Below are 18,157 nucleotides of genomic sequence, written 5' to 3' on the forward strand. Positions count from 1 at the left end.
CTTCAGCCTGTTAAAAGCAGGGTGAATTGGCAACTTGGGCAGAAATTTCATTTTTATGACCCCAAATAGCTTACTTCCACACACCCATATCTTGTTTGGTTGCTGGGTGAGAAGGGAAGCAAAGGGTGGTATTCAGTACCAGCCCAACTCAGAGTAGACTCTGATGGACCAGTGGCCTGACTCAGTGGCACTTTCCTTCATTTCAATGTTCCTATGATGTCATGGTGTGCACTCTTGCTATGCACACACACATGCGAACACATGGCCCCTTTCAGTAGCTATTGCAGAAAAGATCTATACAGCTTTTTCAACTTGGGAGGTGTTTTTAGAGTAGTTTTGAAGGTTTGCTTGGGGTTACCACTGCTGGGTCTCTGCCAATCGTCTCTTGTAAGATCGATGAAGACTGTAGCACCACTTGTGCAGCAAATCTGAACTTCTATAAATAAGAATGGTTGTCTGAATTGGTCTCACGGAAGGGAAGCAAAGAGTTCGGAACTTGTACAGAGATAAGATTCGCTTGCGTGAGGTTTGGATAGGAGGCGCAGCAGATGTCTTGCTATCATTCTGGTCTCTGGCTGCACAGCGTGTTCCCAGCACTGGCCTCTCTCTTTGTAGTTTTTTTCTCTCCTTTGTTCTGCTATTTTTCCTCCTCAAATTTCGTCCTTCAGCTTTTTAAGCTTGGAGCGTTGTCGCCCATCTGTTGGTTCAAATTTGGGGGTGGAGGAGGAGAAATGCAGATTTCCCCTTTGCATTCAGGTTGATATGGAGTGAGCAGGGTGCCTGGGCTGGGGGGGGGGGATCTTAAAGGAGTACATAAAGAAAATAAGGGAGGGCCACTATATACACAAAGGGTTCATTCTAGAGATGAAAGCAGAGGTGAAGGCAAATTCTGCCAGGCCTGGATTTGACTTGCAGTGTTCTGCTGGCTAGAGACAGGCAGTAGGGAAGTTTGGGGGTGAGTCTAAGCACACGGCCACCAAATTTGGAATTGCAAGTTGGGAGGGAAAACATGACTTGGTTCCCGGGAATTGACTCCAAATTGTAATGTTTACAAAAGCTGCTGAGTTATGTTGGACTGAGGCCTCGGAGACTTCCCTCGGCCAAGGTCCTGCCTTAAGCATGAGCCACAGTCTTGCAATATTTCATCTGGACGTTCATGCATCTCTTATTTTGCTTTGTTTTACCACTCCCCCTTCAGGTGGTGCTGTTGCACAGTGTCCCAAAGAGAACAGCAGAAATTCTGGAGCCCCACACGAGGCCATGGGCATCAAACGGACCTATGACATGATGGAAGGGAGAGGATCCCGGGGTTTATCTGGGCGTGAGCTTCCATCCGCTAGCATCGAAGGTGGGCTTTCACAACCAACGTTGCATACAGTCATGTCAGATTTGTCTTGCTTGTCATCAGTTGCTCTTGCCGTCTTTTGGAAGGGGCGTATTGACAGGGCCCAAAGGTTGCTTGGGGAAGGTCCCAAGTTCAGTCCCTTACATCTCCAATTAAAATGATCACTGGGGAAACGCTCTCTGAGCCCCTGGAGTGCTGTTGACAGTCACAGTAGACAATATGGGTTAGATGGACTGGTGGCTGGTCTCCATTTAAGGCACCTTTCTCCATTCATATGTACTCTCTCCAATGCATCAGGTTTCCAATAAAGGTGGCTGATGCCTTCTCTGATGGCGGCATACAGACCACTCCATCCAAACATTCAGTGTTATGCATCTGTGTCCTTTAATCTGGTGCTGCTTTCTCTCTCTAGGGATTCTTTCATTCCTCTTGTTTCCTTTCATCTAAAATCAACCATTCAGAACGAAAGGGGAAGGCTTGGAAGCTGGGAATGCTTTATTGACCCTTAAGAGAAATCTGTTATCCATAAGACCTGAATATAACACCCCTGTTGATCCTGGGTTACCTGTTTCCTTATTTCAGCCTGCGAAAAGACTTAAGAATCTCAATCAATTTTTAACTCTTATTTTGTAAGCTGGAATTTAGAAGTGTTTTATATTTCTTATTGAAGTACTTGAGGGATCCTCTTCATAGGCACAGCCAGCAGTGCAGAAGCCATTTACTTCCAGTGCAGTCCCAATATATTTATTTATTCATTTATTTATTTATTAGTACAGTGTAAGCTTTCTTGCCCACCCTTCACCATTAGGTTCCATGGCATAATACAGAAATAGAAAATACAGTTATAAAAAACAAATAAAATAATTGCAGTGATATAATACATCAAAACCTTGAATGCATGCAAGGAAATGCATGTTAATAATGTGCAATGTGTCTTTCCCAGTCCTAGTTAGGCCACTGGCGGAAGGACACCAGCTGCCCTGCCCTTCTAGTTGTCTCAAGAGACAATGGAGTGTACCTCCAGGGGTAAAGTCAAACTGCTGTGTTAGCAGCACTGAAGTAACCTCCTCAGTGCACAGGCCTGGGCAGTATGTCTGGAGGTTCTGGGCTGCCCAGACGACAAGCCTTGTTGATGTGGTCCAAAGGAAAGCAGAGCAAGAGGTTTGGCGCCAGCTTGGCTGCAGGAGTTGCCGGAAGGAGGTGTACAAGGCGCCATCCAACCATCTTAGGGACTCCACTCCAGATTTGTGTAGGGTTTGCTCCTTAGCCTTTTCCTCTCCTGAAGATAGCCCACAAAGCAGCAAAGGTTTAGGATTAGAGTTTTCCTTCTCCTAGATGGGCTCCCTTCCCAGGTGGATGAGTCCCATCTCCCCCTCACTTCCTTCTATAGCACATGCAGAAACTGCCTTCTTGACCACTGGACCCACTATGGCTAAGTTATTTACACGTGTTCCTTTGCACCTTGTGAAAGAGGCCTCTGTGCTGCTGGGCACCTTGGTGAAGGGGACCCCCACATTTCTTCATAATTAGAAGTAAGGTGCCTGTGTGCAGCTCTTCAAAATTTGCTTGTGGTGCTTTCATGTGCTTAATAATGACTTGAGTGGGTCAGATGGGGGCAGGAGACAGAGAGAAAATAATAAAGGAACGAGCTGCAACTCCACCTTTGCCATCCAGGTGCTTTCTAGATTCTTTGGAATATGACTTTAATCTGCCCCTGCCAGCAGGACCTGGAGGGCACCAGTTTGGAGACAGCTGGGGTAGTTTCCAAATTACAGTCCAATTAAAATGAAAAAGAAACACAGTAGAAATGAGGTGTAAGGGGAAGGCCCTTCATTCCAGTTCTGCTGTCTGACTTTTTGGTTATAGAAACTCTAGAAGAAGTTCCCAAAGGGAACAGAGGAGCATAAAAGTGCACATTTTGAAATGTCTTAATAATTTTCTTCTTCTTTTGTGTGGGGCAACTCTAGGTCTAATGGGACGAGCCATCCCACCCGACCGCCACAGTCCCCTCAATTTGAAAGAACCGCATCACATCCGGGGCTCTATCACGCAAGGTAATGTGTAGCAAAGGGAGCGTGGAAATCTAACCTGGGTGCAGAACTTGTCAGCCTGTCATGCCAATAATCTCTTTTCTAATCCCAATTCAGTAGTTGTTTACTTTTCTGGCAACTGTTTTGGGTCAGGCAGTAGGTTGCCTGTCAGCCAAATCCAGCCTTCTGCCTATGACAGCTGAATAATCTCCTCAGGAGGATAAGGGACTTGTTGGAAGTTTGTGGGAAGTTCTGGGAGGAAAGGGAACCAAGAGACACAAAGGGGGAGTGCAGCTGGTATGAGTTGCACTCACCCTGCATCTTTCCTGAATCCCCTTCCTCCCATAATAAAGCAGTGGGCCAATATGGGGATTTCAGGCTCAGGAGGCTATAAATACAATGTCAACTAGTGAGAGTAAGGGGAAGAGGACTTTGTTCTCTGTCCCAGTCATGTGAAGACACTTTAAAGGGGTGTGCATAAATTTGGCATTGAGGGTGGAGTCATTCTCATGACAGCCTCACCACTATCTGACCTGCAGAGTGATTCAAGTCAGTTCTGTGAGCTAGAAAAGACTATGTAATGATGTTGGTCTTTGGGCTATGTTATCAAATTAGGCCTGGAAATTTTCGTGGCATGTTTAGTGTTCCATTTTGCTTGTTGCCCACAGGGCTGCGCTTTGGCCTCTGGTCTTCAAGCATGGTCGTTTTTGCAAATTAACTGAATTAGTTGAATTGAAAATTGTGTGATGTGCTTCATCTGGAGGATAAAGGAGAGAATTGCAGAAATTTCTTTTCTGTAGGAAGCCCATTGATGGATTCTGTCTTTTGGTATGCTCCCCCAGGAATACCTCGATCTTACGTGGAAGCCTCCGAGGACTACCTCAGAAGAGAAGCTAAGCAGCTCAAGAGGGAAAGCACACCTCCGAGGGACTTATCCGAGGCCTACAAGGTCAGGCCTCATGAGAGCTTTACCCCGTTGAAAATGAAAGCAGTTCATGAAGGCCTTGTTGCCACTGTGAAGGAAGCAGGAAGGTCAATCCATGAGATTCCCAGGGAGGAGCTGAGGCGCACGCCTGACATCTCTCTGATGACGAGGCCTGTGAAGGAGGGCTCTATTACCCAGGTATCCACACGGTCGGTAACAGAGAGGCACTGGGGTAGGGAGGATGCTAAGACACAAGTGTCCTTCTCTGCTCAGTTGCTTAGGAGCTCCTGCTATTTGTAACTAGAGGCAGAGATTGGAATTGTCCACTACCTGAAGTTCTGGTCCTGCAAACGAGCCCAGGAGGCAAGGCAGGAAACCAGGCTGGTTGTCTCAGTGCTATGGAGAACTCCTAGTGAGCAGCTTGTTCCAATGAGGGTTGGAGGTGAACTAAGGCCTTCTGGGCCGCTGCCATTATCCCATCTTTCCTATCCCATCTCTTCTGGGAGAACTAGAATCTTGTTTAGGGTCAAGCTGTAATTTTTTGTTTGGACTGTGAATATTTCCATCCTAGGACTTTTGGGTGGATATAAATACTTTAAATAATGAATACATTAACACTCTGGCCCGAGGTTGGGCACTCATTCTGCACTCTTATGACCTTCGGCCTATAGCATTGGACTGGCAAGGTGGTGTGGGAGGCACTAGTTTGCTCAGGCCTAGGGGGAAGTGCCCATGGGGGTCCAGTATTAGGGGCTCTGGTGCTGTGGGATCTACAGTCAGTAGCACTGTAGCTTCTGACTGGGGTTCTGGTCAGTGGTGGACTCCGGGGTCTTGACACCTGCTTTAAAATAGCCACCATTCATCATTGCCTCCAAACAGAGGGTGACAGTTAAAAGAAGCCAGGATAGGAAGCCCCTGATTTATCTCAGCACTGCACCTAAAATTGGGTCATGGACTTGTTCCAAGGCTACAAAGTGAGAGCATGGCCATAGAGTGATTTGAACCCAGGTCTCGCTCTTTAGTTCTCCTAGTTGAGCCTCTGCCACAAGTTTCAAGCAAAATATCCAAGCAGATCCAGATTCATTTAATGATGAGTCAGCTCTTGGCTTGTGTCCCCTGTGTGGGATGATAAAATATTTGGATGGTTTCCATAGCAGCTATGCCGGGCCTCAGTGAGGGCTGTTTACAAATCTGCTTTGTTCCCATGGAGAGATGAGGTGGGTATGTCGATATTCCTTGAGAGTGACTAACCACTTTACCTCATGCCACATTTTTGGGACGTGTGAATTAAACATCCTGCCTCAAATGGTTCCACCTGTTGTTATACAGAGCTGATTGTTTCCCCTTGGGAGAGGCGTCTCATTTCATGACCCAGGAGCACCCTTTTCTCCCAGGCCAGCAGATCTATGGTTTTGCCTAGCAGTCCCTCTTGCCACTCCCTGCCAATGTCCCACCCTAGAGAAAGAATGAAATATATGTCCTCTTTGGAGAGCTTCTCTTCTTAATACTAAGGTTTCTACTTCCTTTATTGGTAGCTAATTGTGAATAAACCTGTTGGTTGGTATAAATCTTTCAGGTGATAAGTGACCACCAGTTGTGAGGTAGAGTGGTGATTTCAAACAGTGTTCTTAGTCATGGATTCCTCACTGAGATCAGTAATAATGGCCAGTTTGACCATCACTTCTGATCTTCCCTTGCAATGTGGAGCTGTAGGAGAAATGTTGAATGTGTTTTTAGGTCCATTCTCAGTTCATATGACATGATCATGGGGCCCAGTGTGCTTGGTCTTTCATCTGCATAAGCAGATGCTCAATACAGATATCACACCAAACCATGGTTTGTGCTCACCATAGTTTTGACCCCAAGCCATGGTTTGAGCTTCCAAATGTATGGGAAAACCAGGGTGTTCCAGTTGCTGTGATAACAGTGTGTTAATTCATGCATCCTGATAATACCAAATTAGTTAGCTCAAACCATGGTTTGTCATTTCAAACATCAAGTCAAAGCAGAGTTTGTTTATTGCAGGTATTCAGTACTTTTTTTCTGGGGGGACGCAGCAGTACGCAGACCCCTAAACATTTTGTGAATCTAGGTTTGGCCTCATTGAGGGGCAGTATTTCAATATGAGTAGGAAAATGAGATACCCCTAAACATTTTTTTAGAAAAAAGCACTGCAGGTATTTATACCTTTAGCCAGAAAGGCTCATCGAGTCACTAACAAAAGCCAGTAATGGGATAGTCCTGGCCCTCAATCAGCCTTTTAAAGCCTTACAGTCTTAAAACAAACAAACAAACAAAACACCTTAGGAGAAGGGAATAGAGGGTTGAACTTCCTTAACCATTGTTTGGTGTGACATATTCTTGTGGTTTGGTTTGCGTAGCCATGGTTTGGTGCAATGAACTTACTGTATAGAACTGCCTTTCTCAACCTTGGATCCCCAGATGTTCTTGAACTACTGCTCCTATCATCACTGGAATTGATGGGAGTTGTAGTTCCAAAAACATCTAGGGACCCAAGGTTGAGAAAGGCTGGGCTAGAAGATGTACCAGAATCCTCTGCAACGTGACAGGTGAATAGGGGTTCCATAGCAATGAAGTTAGAGCGGGAAAGTGTTCCCAGAAAGTGGAAAATTTGAAAACAGATGGGAAAGAGCATCCAAAGGAAGCTGATGCTATTTATTTAAATAATTTTTATTATGCTCTTTAGCCAAAATGGGCTCCCAGATTGCTTTTTTAAAAAAGATAACCCCCGCCCTCAAGCTTACAACCTGACACAAAAAGAAAATGCCTTATTGAAGGAGGAGGAAATAAACAAACTTTGGTACAAGTTCAGAGTTACACTTTCTTCTGATGACCAACTGGGGTGGAAAAGTTCACAGAGAGGAGGCACCGAAAGCTTCTGGTCTTTCCACTGTTGCCAGTGCAGTTGACCCTACATCCGTTCTCTTACCTCCATTGCCAAGGCCTGATGGAATGGCTGCTGCCAGGTGACAACAGCTGGTGGAGAGGGAAGCCTGACTTCTCAGCAGAGCAAATGGCAGCCCTGCATCCCACCCTCTCCCATCCCTCCTCCACTATAACCCTCTGGCCTCAATTTTCATACATACTTGACAGACTGCAAATGGGAATTAACTGACAAAATAAACGAATCCGTGTGCCTCCCCCCCCCTTTTCATCTGTCGAAGCTAAGCCTAGAATGCCAGCGGCAGCCTCAGAAAGCCATTTGTGACCTTCCGTGCTGCTGTCCTTTTCCTGCCAGCTTGCTGACCTTTCTCTCTTGTCTCCCACCTTGTCCCCCCAGGGTACCCCGCTGAAATATGACAGCAACGCTTCAGCAAGTGCCAAAAAGCATGATGTCCGTTCCATTATTGGAAGCCCGGGGAGGACTTTTCATCCCCTGCATTCCCTGGATGTCATGCAGGACCCAAGGACTCTGGAAAGAGCTTATGGGGAGAGCTTAAAAAGTGCTTACGAGGAGAGTTTGAAAAGCAGGCCCAGCCCAGTGACAAACTCTGGTGGCTCAATCACGAGAGGAGCCCCTGTGATCGTGCCTGAGGCAGGGAAACCTCGCCACAGCCCTCTTGCCTATGAGGACCACCAAGCAGCCCATGGGACGGCTTTCAGCAGCCACTTGCACCGAGGGTCCCCAGTCTCCACGAGGGAGCCAAGCACCAGGCAGCATGAAGGTCAGTGTTGCTGTTTCGCAGGCTGTGGGTGTGACAAATGCTGGTGGTGGATTAGGGGGCTTCTTCAGATTGTACGTTTCAGGCAGGTTGTGAGGCACCGGAACCAGGGACATGCCCAGGGATGAGCTTGTGGGGTACAGACCCCAGACACTCTTTTAAGTGCCCTGAATGTTTCTTGGTTAATATTGAATTCAAGGAGAATTGAACCAGAGGTAATTAGGTTTACTGGGTAGGATATTTGGGGTAATTGAAGGAAAATTCAATCTATCAGGAGTAGGGTTGTTTGGTACATTAATTGGGGTAAATGAATGGAAAAGGAACTGGTTTTTGATCTGCAGTGCGGTGCAAATTAATCGAATAGCTTATCTGGGGTGATTTGGATGAGGAATTAGTTAGCGTACAGCCTTCTGTGGCATTTAAGTCCAGGCATTAAAGCCCAAGTTTCCATGTATACATATTTAATTAGCAGTAGCTCTGGGCAGGATCCAGTATGTTACTGTCCACACCACCATGATAACTTTCAAGAGGAGTGTTGCCCCTCTTGCTGCTGCTTTTTAGCACTGTTTGGCCAGCGAGTGGTCACTGCAGATTCCACCTGCTTTTGAGGAAGCTGTCAGTCCTATTCGAGGAGCCTGTTCTCCTCCCAGAGTTGTATGATCCACTTCTGCAGAAATGGGGAGACTTCATTATGTCAGCCTAATTTTTTCTTCCAAACTTGACCAATGCATTTGAAATAGATTAGCATGGTTATTCTCCCTACGAATACAGCCTTTATGCCTATTAGTGTGTGACACACACCTACCCCTTGCCTTAAGAGAATCAACATATTTGTTAAATGAAGTATCTCGTTCATTTCTAAGAACAGAAGATTCTCTTGGCTGGCCTTTATGTAATGTACACATATGGGAAGCCCTCTGCAAGCAAGATTCCAGGGCAGATTGTAGCTAAGAGGTTTGGAGGATTCCCAGTTTTAAACTTGTTTTAAATTCCGGGCCAGGGGTGTTATTTAGCAAGATTGTAGAATTTGAGGGTGACTTCGAAAGCAAATATGAACTCTTTCTCTGGAAATAATTACTATATTTCTAAAGGTGTATTGATGTGCTGTTTATGCTAGGAATGTGGAACCTGATGTTGTTGGACTCACAACAGTCCCAACCAGCCTGGCCAGCGGTCAGGTGGTGAGGGCTGCAGTCCAGCAACTTCAGGAGGGCCACAGGTTCCCCATCGCTGGCTTATGCAAAGCAGATTAGTGGCATGGATATTTAAATGCCATACCTCAAAAAGCCTTCGCCATTATTTCACACCACATAAATGGCATGTATGGGACACGGGTGGTGCTGTGGGTTAAACTACTGAGCCTAGGGCCAATCAGAAGGCCAGCGGTTTGAATCCCCGCAACGGGGTGAGCTCCCGTTGCTCGGTCTCTGCTGCTGCTGCAGTTTGAAAGCACATCAAAGTGCAAGTAGATAAATACAGCAGGAAGGTAAACGGTATTTCCATGCGCTGCTCTGGTTTGCCAGAAGTGGAAGCTGTACGCCGGCTCCCTTGGCCAGTAAAGCGAGATGAGCACCACAACCCCAGAGTCATCCGCGACTGAACCTAATGGTCAGGGGTGCCTTTACCTTTAGGCCGTATTCATGTGTAGGTTAGTCATATTCTGATTATAAATGAGTTTACCGGGGACAGGAGAGTACTCAGAAATATTTGTGTTGCTGGACCGTCAGGTGTACTGGGTGGGTTTTCTAAAAGATCATACACACAAGGTGGAATTTATCAGGTGTGCCCCCGCCCTATTTAAAATGCATTGGTGGTTTCCACCAACAGCATCCAACTTTTTGAATGAGTCCAGAACAGGAAGCAATACCAGTCTGTGCAGCCCACTCACCATGCCTTGGGGTTGTTTTGCTTCTTGCACACTAAGGGCTTATCCACACTTTCCTTTTGCCCTGCTCTTTCTAGGCACAGGTATGAGCTTAAAAGCATTGTTGTTGTTTGTCCCAGAGTTTTCCCCATGAAAACCCACCCTTTAGCGCTCTGTTAGAGTAAACATCAGAACATCAGTCCAGGCTTACCACAGATTGCCATTTGCTCCAGTTCAACTTTAAAGAACAGGTTTTCGCAGGGAACATTCCAGAGCAAAAAACAAAAAACAAAGATGTTTGGACATGCACAGCTCATGCCTGGAAAGCATGGAGGAAAGGCAAGTGTGGATAAGCCCTAAGTTGTGGTGCAGGAAGTACTGTGGAATTTAGTGCTGAGTCTGTACCAGGCTGCTGGGCAATCCTGCTCCAGACCAGCCACTCTGTGGTATCCTGTTTATCTTGTTCAAGATGCTACTAAAAACAACATTGCCCTGATGGATGACTCTTGTTGGTAAAGGGAGAGGAAGGGAGGGGTACAATCTTCTTGTTTCTTCTCAGTCTCTTGACAACTTTTGATACCATCAACCATGACATCCATTTGGAGCAACTCAAGAGAGTTGGGGGCATCACATTGCAGTGGTTCCACTCCCACCTCCATGATTATTTAGACAGAGTAGCAGTGGGAGATTTCTACTTGACCCTATGGGAACTACTCACTCAAGGATTAATCTTGCTATACAAGGCCACCATGAGATGTCATGAGGTGATTTGGAACAAGGCATCATCAATATACAGATAACACCCTTTCTCTGTTACATCTGGATCCGGTGTTGTTGGTCAGTTACCAGGAGGCAAGTGAATAAATTGAAGCTGAATCCAGACAAGATGGCGGTACTGTGGATTTGGAATTTAGCCTGCCCTTGATGGAGTTGCTTTCCATCTGAAAGAGCAGGCTTAGTAGTTTGGGGGTGCAGTTCAATCTAGCTTTGCCAGTTGAAGCAGAGTTGACTTCAGTGCCTAGGTGTGCCTACTCCCAGCGGCAGCCAGTTTGCTAGCTGTGACCCTTAGTGGATTGGGAAAACCTGGCCGCTGCCAATGAACAAAGTCAAATGAAAAATAAATAAAGCGAGCATTGGTGTGCAACCTATTCTGGGCCTGTTGTAGCTGTGGCCACGATCAGCAATGTGTTTGTATGACTGCAGAACCCAAGCTGTTCTCACACTACAGGCTTTGTTTTAAACTGGTTCAGATAAGAGCAGGTTTGGGAAATGTGCACAGTTCCTTTCAGTCTCAAATAAGCTCTTTTTGCTTTGTTCAGTCCAAAACAGGAGGGCTGGCAAGGGAAGTATTTAAAAGTTGAGGTGCCATCACCAAATGAGAAGGAAAATGTAAAGAGCCTGTCATCATTCCAGCTCCAAGTTGCAAAAATGTTTCCCGCTCTCCAGGACAGGAAAAGGGGGAAGCTGTCAGCCTCATCTGGGCTTTGATTTCACCTTGCATGTTTTTAATTCTTTCCATGGTTGCTGGGTGGGTATGTCTCCCTCCCTCTCTCTCTCTCTCACACACACATTTACACTTTCATTTTCATTTTCACATTAACCAATTGTCTGCTGACAGAATATATAAGGCAAGAGTACATTCAGTGTACGCTTTCCTTAGATGTTTACAGAATCATTCCCCATGCTCCTTTTAAACTTGCTAGATCTTCTAGCTCCACACTTTCTGCCAAAAGAACAAAAGCCAAATCCCAGCCCTCACTGATCTGTGCCACTTCCGCCCTTGGCTTCTCTGTGTCTCCTTTCCCCAAGGCGGATGTAAATGGTTTGCACGTCACCAGTTCAGTCCCTGGTATCTCCAGTTAAAATGAACAGATCAGAGCCTGCCCCAAACCCTGGTGAGCTGCTGTTGATCAAAGAGCTAGGCATGCAATTAGTTTGATCTTGTTAGAAGGCAGTTTTTCTATGGATCTGTGTTGCACTTCATCTCCACTGAAACACAACAAGACTGTTCATAGCTGTCGAGTTTTCCCTTTTCTCGTGAGGAAGCCTACTCAGCATAAGGGAATTTCCCTTTAAAAAAGGGAGAACTTGACAGCTATGCTCCTGTTAAGGAAGGATTTCCCTTTAAGGTGATCCAGTAGGGTTGTGGGGTTGTTGTTGTTCCTGCTGCTGGTGCTATTATTATATTGCTGTTGATTTAGATACCTGTTATCAATATACTTTGAGAAATAAACACTAGGGCACAGCAGCTCCTTTAAATGGCACATTTCTTGATAGCCAACCTGGGTTTGTGACTCACTCAGGTGTTTACTTGGGAGGGAGCCACAGCCAATCCTGGCTCTCTAGTGACTGTCCTGTTAGAATGCATATCTGGCACATTAAATTACACCTGGGGGAAAGGGTGTGAATTGACCCTTTGAATCAGGGTATCGGATGAATAATATATAGCATTCTCGAAAGAGATCTGATAGCCTGGTCACATCCAAGCAATGCCCTAATGTGTGTGAACTGCATTGATGACGAGAACAGATTTGTTTCAGGTGGCGAGCTCAATTAAGTTGTCTACACAGTTTGAAGTAGCTAAGGCAAAATCTATGTTGGGACCATTAGCAAAGGGTCTGAAAATAAAACTCCAGTTATTATAATGCCTTTCTGCAAACCTGTAGTGTGACCACACTTGGAATACTGTGTACAGTTCAGGTTGCTGCAACTTTATTTTGTACAGCTGGAAAAGGTGCAGGAAAGGGTAACCAAAATTATAATAGTACAGGAGCAACTGAGGAAGTGACAGTATTTGGAGATTTTTAGTTTAGAAAAACTGAGTAAAGGAGGGGTTGTTAAAATTCTGCATAGTGTGCAGAAAATGGATTTCTCTTGTAATACTAGAGTTCAGGATCATCCAGTACAGCTGAAAGCTGGGAGAGGTGGATAAGACCATCAATGGCTAGAAGTCACAGTGGTTATGTACTGCCTCCAGAATCCGAGGTGCTGTTCTTCTGAGTAGCAGTTACTGGGGATCAGGAGTGGCAGAAGGCTTGTGGGCTTCCCAGAGGCCATTGGTTGGCCACTGTGAGCACTGAATGCTGGCCTTCAGACTCATCCAGCGGGGTTCTTGTTATGTTTAGTTTAGTTGTATTTAGTTATCAAACTGCCGCAAAGCCAAGGTTTAACAGAATGAATGAAAGGTTAACATCAACAGAAGCTAACAGGTTAAGAAATAGAAAGGGGTGACTTTGGAGTTTGTGTTTGTGGGAATTCTAACTGATTTGGGAGTGCTGTGGATTTAAGTAAAGGAATGTTAAATCCTGCTATACAGAGGCAGGAACTAGTGGTCCATCTGGAGAAAAGTTAAAAAATAAAGAATAAGGATGGTGTTGCTGTTTTCTTTTATCCAAAGCACAAAATGATAGTATTTACAATAGGTTTCAAGTGCTGTGATAACATACCTGTCAGTAGCAGGGGGAAGCGCTTGTTTCTCTTTATTTATTGTTAAATGCAATGAAACTGTTTTACTGCCTTCTGTCTTGAATTTTTAAAACATCTTTATTGAAAGTTTTAAAAGTACATAATTTAACAACAACAACAACAACAACAACAACAACAACAACATTTATACCAGCCACTCTGGGCAGCTTCCAACAGAAAAATGAAATAAAATAATCTATTAAACATTAAAAGCCTCCCTAAACAGGGCTGCCTTCAGATGTCTTCTAAAGATCTGGTAGCTGTTTTTCTCTTTGACATCTGATGGGAGGGCGTTCCACAGGGTGGGTGCCACCACCGAGAAGGCCCTCTGCCTGGTTCCCTGCAACTTGGCTTCTCGCAACGAGGGAACCACCAGAAGGCCCTCGGTACTGGACCTCAGTGTCTGGGCAGAACGATGGGGGTGGAGACGCTCCTTCAGGTATACTGGACCGAGGCCATTTAGGGCTTTAAAGGTCAGCACCAACACTTTGAACTGTGCTTGGAAACGTACTCGGAGCCAATGTAGATCTTTCAAGACTGGTGTTATGTGGTCTCGGCGGCCGCTCCCAGTCACCAGTCTAGCTGCCGCATTCTGGATTAGTTGTAGTTTCCGGGTCACCTTCAAAGGTAGCCCCACGTAGAGCGCATTGCAGTAGTCTAAGCGGGAGATAACTAGAGCATGCACCACTCTGGCGAGACAGTCTGCGGGCTCAGCCTGCGTACCAGATGGAGCTGATAGACAGCTGCCCTGGACACAGAATTAACCTGCACCTCCATGGACAGCTGTGAGTCCAAAATGACTCCCTGGACACAGAATTAACCTGCGCCTCCATGGACAGCTGTGAGTCCAGAATGACTCCCAGGCTGCGCACCTGGTCCTTCAGGGGAACAGTTACCCTATTCAGGACCAGGGAGTCCCGCACACCTGCCCGCCTCCTGTCCCCCACAAACAGTACTTCTGTCTTGTCAGGATTCAATCTCAATCCGTTAGCCGCCATCCATCCTCCAACCGCCTCCAGACACTCACACAGGACCTTCACTGCTTCTGATTTGAAAGAGAGGTAGAGCTGGGTATCATCCACATACTGATGAACACCCAGCCCAAACCCCCTGATGATCTCTCCCAGCGGCTGCATGTAGATGTTGAAAAGCACGGGGGGGGGGGAGGACAGAGCCCTGAGGCACCCCACAAGTGAGAGCCCAGGGGTCTGAACACTCATTCCCCACCACCACTTTCTGAACATGGCCTAGGAGGAAGGAGCGGAACCACTGTATAACAGTGCCCCCAGCTCCCAACCCCTCTAGACGTTCCAGAAGGATGTTATGGTCAATGGTGTCAAAAGCCGCTGAGAGATCCAGCAGTGTCTGGAAACAGCTCTCACCTTTGTCCCTAGCCCGCCGGAGATCATCAACCAGTGCGACCAAGGCAGTTTCAGTCCCAGGATGAGACCTGAATCCCCGACTGGAAGGGATCCAAATCTCAACTTCTGATATTGGAGACATCAATAGTTGTTTTTGTGTGTTTTCTAGTCTTGGTAGTTTTATTTTTATGGGGGAGGGGGGAATCCATAACCGTTTCCAGTACCTCTTCTGCTTGTCTCTTTTTTTATATAATTTCATTTTTCATTTTCAACTTTTACAAACATACTAGTAAAAAAAAAAAGTCCAATCTAACTTGGGTAAAGGGAAGTGCTTGTCTCAGAATGGCTTGAGATCTCGAGGGCGTTTCCACAGGGGCTCTTGTAACAAACCATTTTTGCTTTGACAGGGAGCATCGCTGCTGGAAAGCCTGTATCCCAGGACAGAAAGATCACCCCGACACCAAGAGAAATGGCCAGCTCCAAGTCTCCTCATGCTACCCTTGCAGACCACCACCCCCCCATCTCTCCATATGAGCACCTGCTCCGGGGAGTGAGTGGTGTGGACTTGTACAGGGGACACATTCCATTGGCCTTTGACCCAGCAGCTATTCCCAGAGGAATCCCCCTGGAAGCAGGTAAACATGTTTTAGGTTCAGAAAATGGCAGCAATGAAACAATCACCACGGCTGGAATGTGCTGACTTATCTAGGCCAGCATTACACAGCTTAGTCTCTCTGCACAGAGTTGGTTGGGTTAGTTCTTAAGAATCTGGATGCATTGTTTGGTTTAGAACAATTTGACAGATAATGGAAAAGGACAGAAAACATTAGGAGATGTTTGAGGCCATTCACACACAACATGCAGAGGAAAGAAGAATATCTCTGGTTTCACACACCCTGGGATAGTTGCAGCAAGAACTGGGGGGTGGGCAAGGTTCGGGTAAAGAGGAGAAGAGTTTGGACATGGGTGGCAGTGGTGAACTTACAGTGAGAAGCCAAAAATAGAGAGTTGAAGAAGAGATCCAGTAGAGCAGAGATTGCTCCAAGTGCCCTCCAAGTGCTCTTGTATTGAGACAAACTCTGCTGAAGAAAACAGCATGTGAAAACGCTAATATTGTCCCTTGTCTCTGTTCTGTCCAGCAGCCGCTTATTACTTGCCAAGGCACCTCGCTCCTAGCCCTACATACCCCCATCTCTACCCACCATACCTAATCCGCGGTTACCCAGATACAGCTGCCATGGAGAACAGGCAGACCATCATCAACGACTACATCACCTCCCAGCAGATGCACCACAATGCTGCGGCTGCCACTGCAATGGCCCAGAGGGCAGACCTGCTACGTGGCCTGTCTCCGCGAGAGCCCTCGCTAGCCCTCAATTATGCAGCAGGTCCGAAAATATGTTTGGGGTTGTGTGGCAAATTCCGGCAGGTGTCTGTGTTCTTCTGTTGCAACAAAAGCAAGAGAGATACTTGCAGCACTTTGAGAGAACCATGTTTGTTTATAGCATAAGTTTTCATGGGCCAGACTTGGTCAGTTGCTGGACAAAGCCTGCAAAGGCATCTCTCACAATTCACTGGTTAGATTCCAGGTGTCATAGGGCTCTCTGTGTTGTTGAGACTACGAGGAGTTTGTGAACATGGAGCAAGTTACAGGCATAAGGGCCTGGTGAAGGTCTCAATCAGCTGCAACATTTTTTATGTTTCACATGATGCATGCAGATCATGAGGATCCAATGGCGCTTCTTAACTGCACCAGTAATTCTGGTGGTGAAGCTTTTGCATTACCTAGAACTCTTCAGCAACACTTTCCTCAGGCCTGTTGTTTTCCCTGTTCTGCATTGCCAAGTTGCATTAAGTGTAACTGACAAGAGAGAGGTTCTTCACTGTGTTTAGTCTGCCCACTTCTTCGCCTGTCATTCTGAGCAAGCTGCAGGCTGTTTGGGCAGCAGGCCTTGCCCTTCAGGTGATGTAATACCATGTGACATGGACAGAATTTTCTGCTTTCAGAAGATGGATCTCCCTATAAAGTGCAGGAGGCATGGGGCATACGGGAAAGCTGCAAAGTGGTATCCAGTGTCCAGATTAAGGCATCCTTTCACAGCTGACACAGCACAGGCTATAATGTCTTACAATGCCACAAGAGGTTACTGCTTTTTTGATACTGCACTTCTAGTCCAAGGCATATTGCTTCTCCTAACTGTCTCTCCCCCCACCCGCAATTCTCTTAGCAGGAATAATTGACCTGTCTCAAGTGCCACATTTGCCTGTGCTTGTGCCCCCCACCCCGGGCACTTCTGCCGCCTCCATTGACCGGATCACATACATCCACAGTGCCCCCCAGGCTTTCACTAGCCGACATAGCAGCTCTCCACTCTCCCCAGGTAGGTGATTCTTGATACGTTGCCAAAATTCATTAGGTGCTTCTTTCAGAGCCTAAGTTAACACCCACATGTGTCCTCTCAGCCTAGAAGAACATAAGGGACATGGGAGAGGAGGAAAATAAGAAACAACAACACATGGATATGCCAAGAAAGGGACACAAAGCAAAATTAAGGGGCTAAAATTTCAGTACTTTAAAGTGGGTATGTTGTTTTATGTCTGAGTGTCCTCAGATGTTTCAGGCTGCAGTTTTCTTTGGCTGCTGGGCAGGGGGGGGTGCAGAATAGCTGCTTTAATATTCAGGTCAAAACACCTGCTTTCTGAACATGTTCAGACTGTGTGTTTAATGATTCATAGGAGGCCACACACACCTGACCAAGCAGACAGGACCTTCAGTTTCTGAACGGGAGCAAGAACGAGACCGTGAACGGGAGCGTGAGAAGGAACGCAAGAAGTCGGTCTTAGCAGCCACAACCACTGTTGAGCATGCCCCCATCTGGAGACCAGGTTGGATCACATTCCTTTAGTGACCTCTGGAGGGGGAGCAGTGGGTGGGGTGCCTGGCAGGGACTTGGTTAAGTTCTTTCTTGTTCGACTGGTATTCATTTTGGATTTTCCATATCTAGAGTTTTCACAGTGCTTCTTTGTGTTTTGTGGCAGGCACAGACCAAAGCAGCAGTCGGCCGTCAGCACACTCTCACAATCACAAGCACTCCCCTGTCTCACCCCGCACCCAGGAGAACATCCAGCAACGCCCCAGCGTGTTGCATAACACAAACATGAAGATGATCCCTTCGGAGAACCTTGCCCCCTCAGTTCTGCGGTATGTCAGAGATGCGTTAACGGCCTTCTTCATTCCTGACGTGCTGTGGGCAAGGTTGCTCAGCACATGTTTTTATTATATATTTTATTTTATCTATTAAATTTCTATACTGCCCTTCATCCAAGGATCACAGGTCGATTTACATTTCACATTGCTGATTGGGGCCTTGCAGGGAGGAAATTGCATTGGGTGCAGATCATGTTGCAGAAAGGACGTTTTAGTGTCACGGCTAAGGTAGCATGTGGAGGATGTGGCAGAGGTTTGTAGCATACATTCAGAGTC

The 18,157-nt window shown here is 46.4% G+C and overlaps 1 protein-coding gene across 16 annotated transcripts in view; it reads left to right on the forward strand.

Annotated features, from left to right (window-relative positions):
• Positions 1–18,157, forward strand: part of NCOR2 (nuclear receptor corepressor 2) — a 355,605-nt gene that overhangs the window by 315,204 nt on the left and 22,244 nt on the right. For 12 of the 16 annotated variants that reach the window (XM_060269894.1, XM_060269902.1, XM_060269904.1 and 9 more), the window contains 9 exons: positions 1,199–1,348; positions 3,313–3,399; positions 4,218–4,498; positions 7,602–7,986; positions 15,081–15,308; positions 15,813–16,061; positions 16,902–17,054; positions 17,410–17,559; positions 17,713–17,875. In XM_060269894.1, the coding sequence (XP_060125877.1) occupies positions 1,199–1,348; positions 3,313–3,399; positions 4,218–4,498; positions 7,602–7,986; positions 15,081–15,308; positions 15,813–16,061; positions 16,902–17,054; positions 17,410–17,559; positions 17,713–17,875 (1,846 nt within the window). The remainder of the gene's footprint in view (positions 1–1,198; positions 1,349–3,312; positions 3,400–4,217; positions 4,499–7,601; positions 7,987–15,080; positions 15,309–15,812; positions 16,062–16,901; positions 17,055–17,409; positions 17,560–17,712; positions 17,876–18,157) is intronic. The other 4 variants (XM_060269898.1, XM_060269896.1, XM_060269900.1 and 1 more) reach the window with 4 other exon arrangements.

Source organism: Zootoca vivipara, chromosome 17, assembly GCF_963506605.1.
Source record: "Zootoca vivipara chromosome 17, rZooViv1.1, whole genome shotgun sequence".
Taxonomy (NCBI): domain Eukaryota; kingdom Metazoa; phylum Chordata; class Lepidosauria; order Squamata; family Lacertidae; genus Zootoca; species Zootoca vivipara.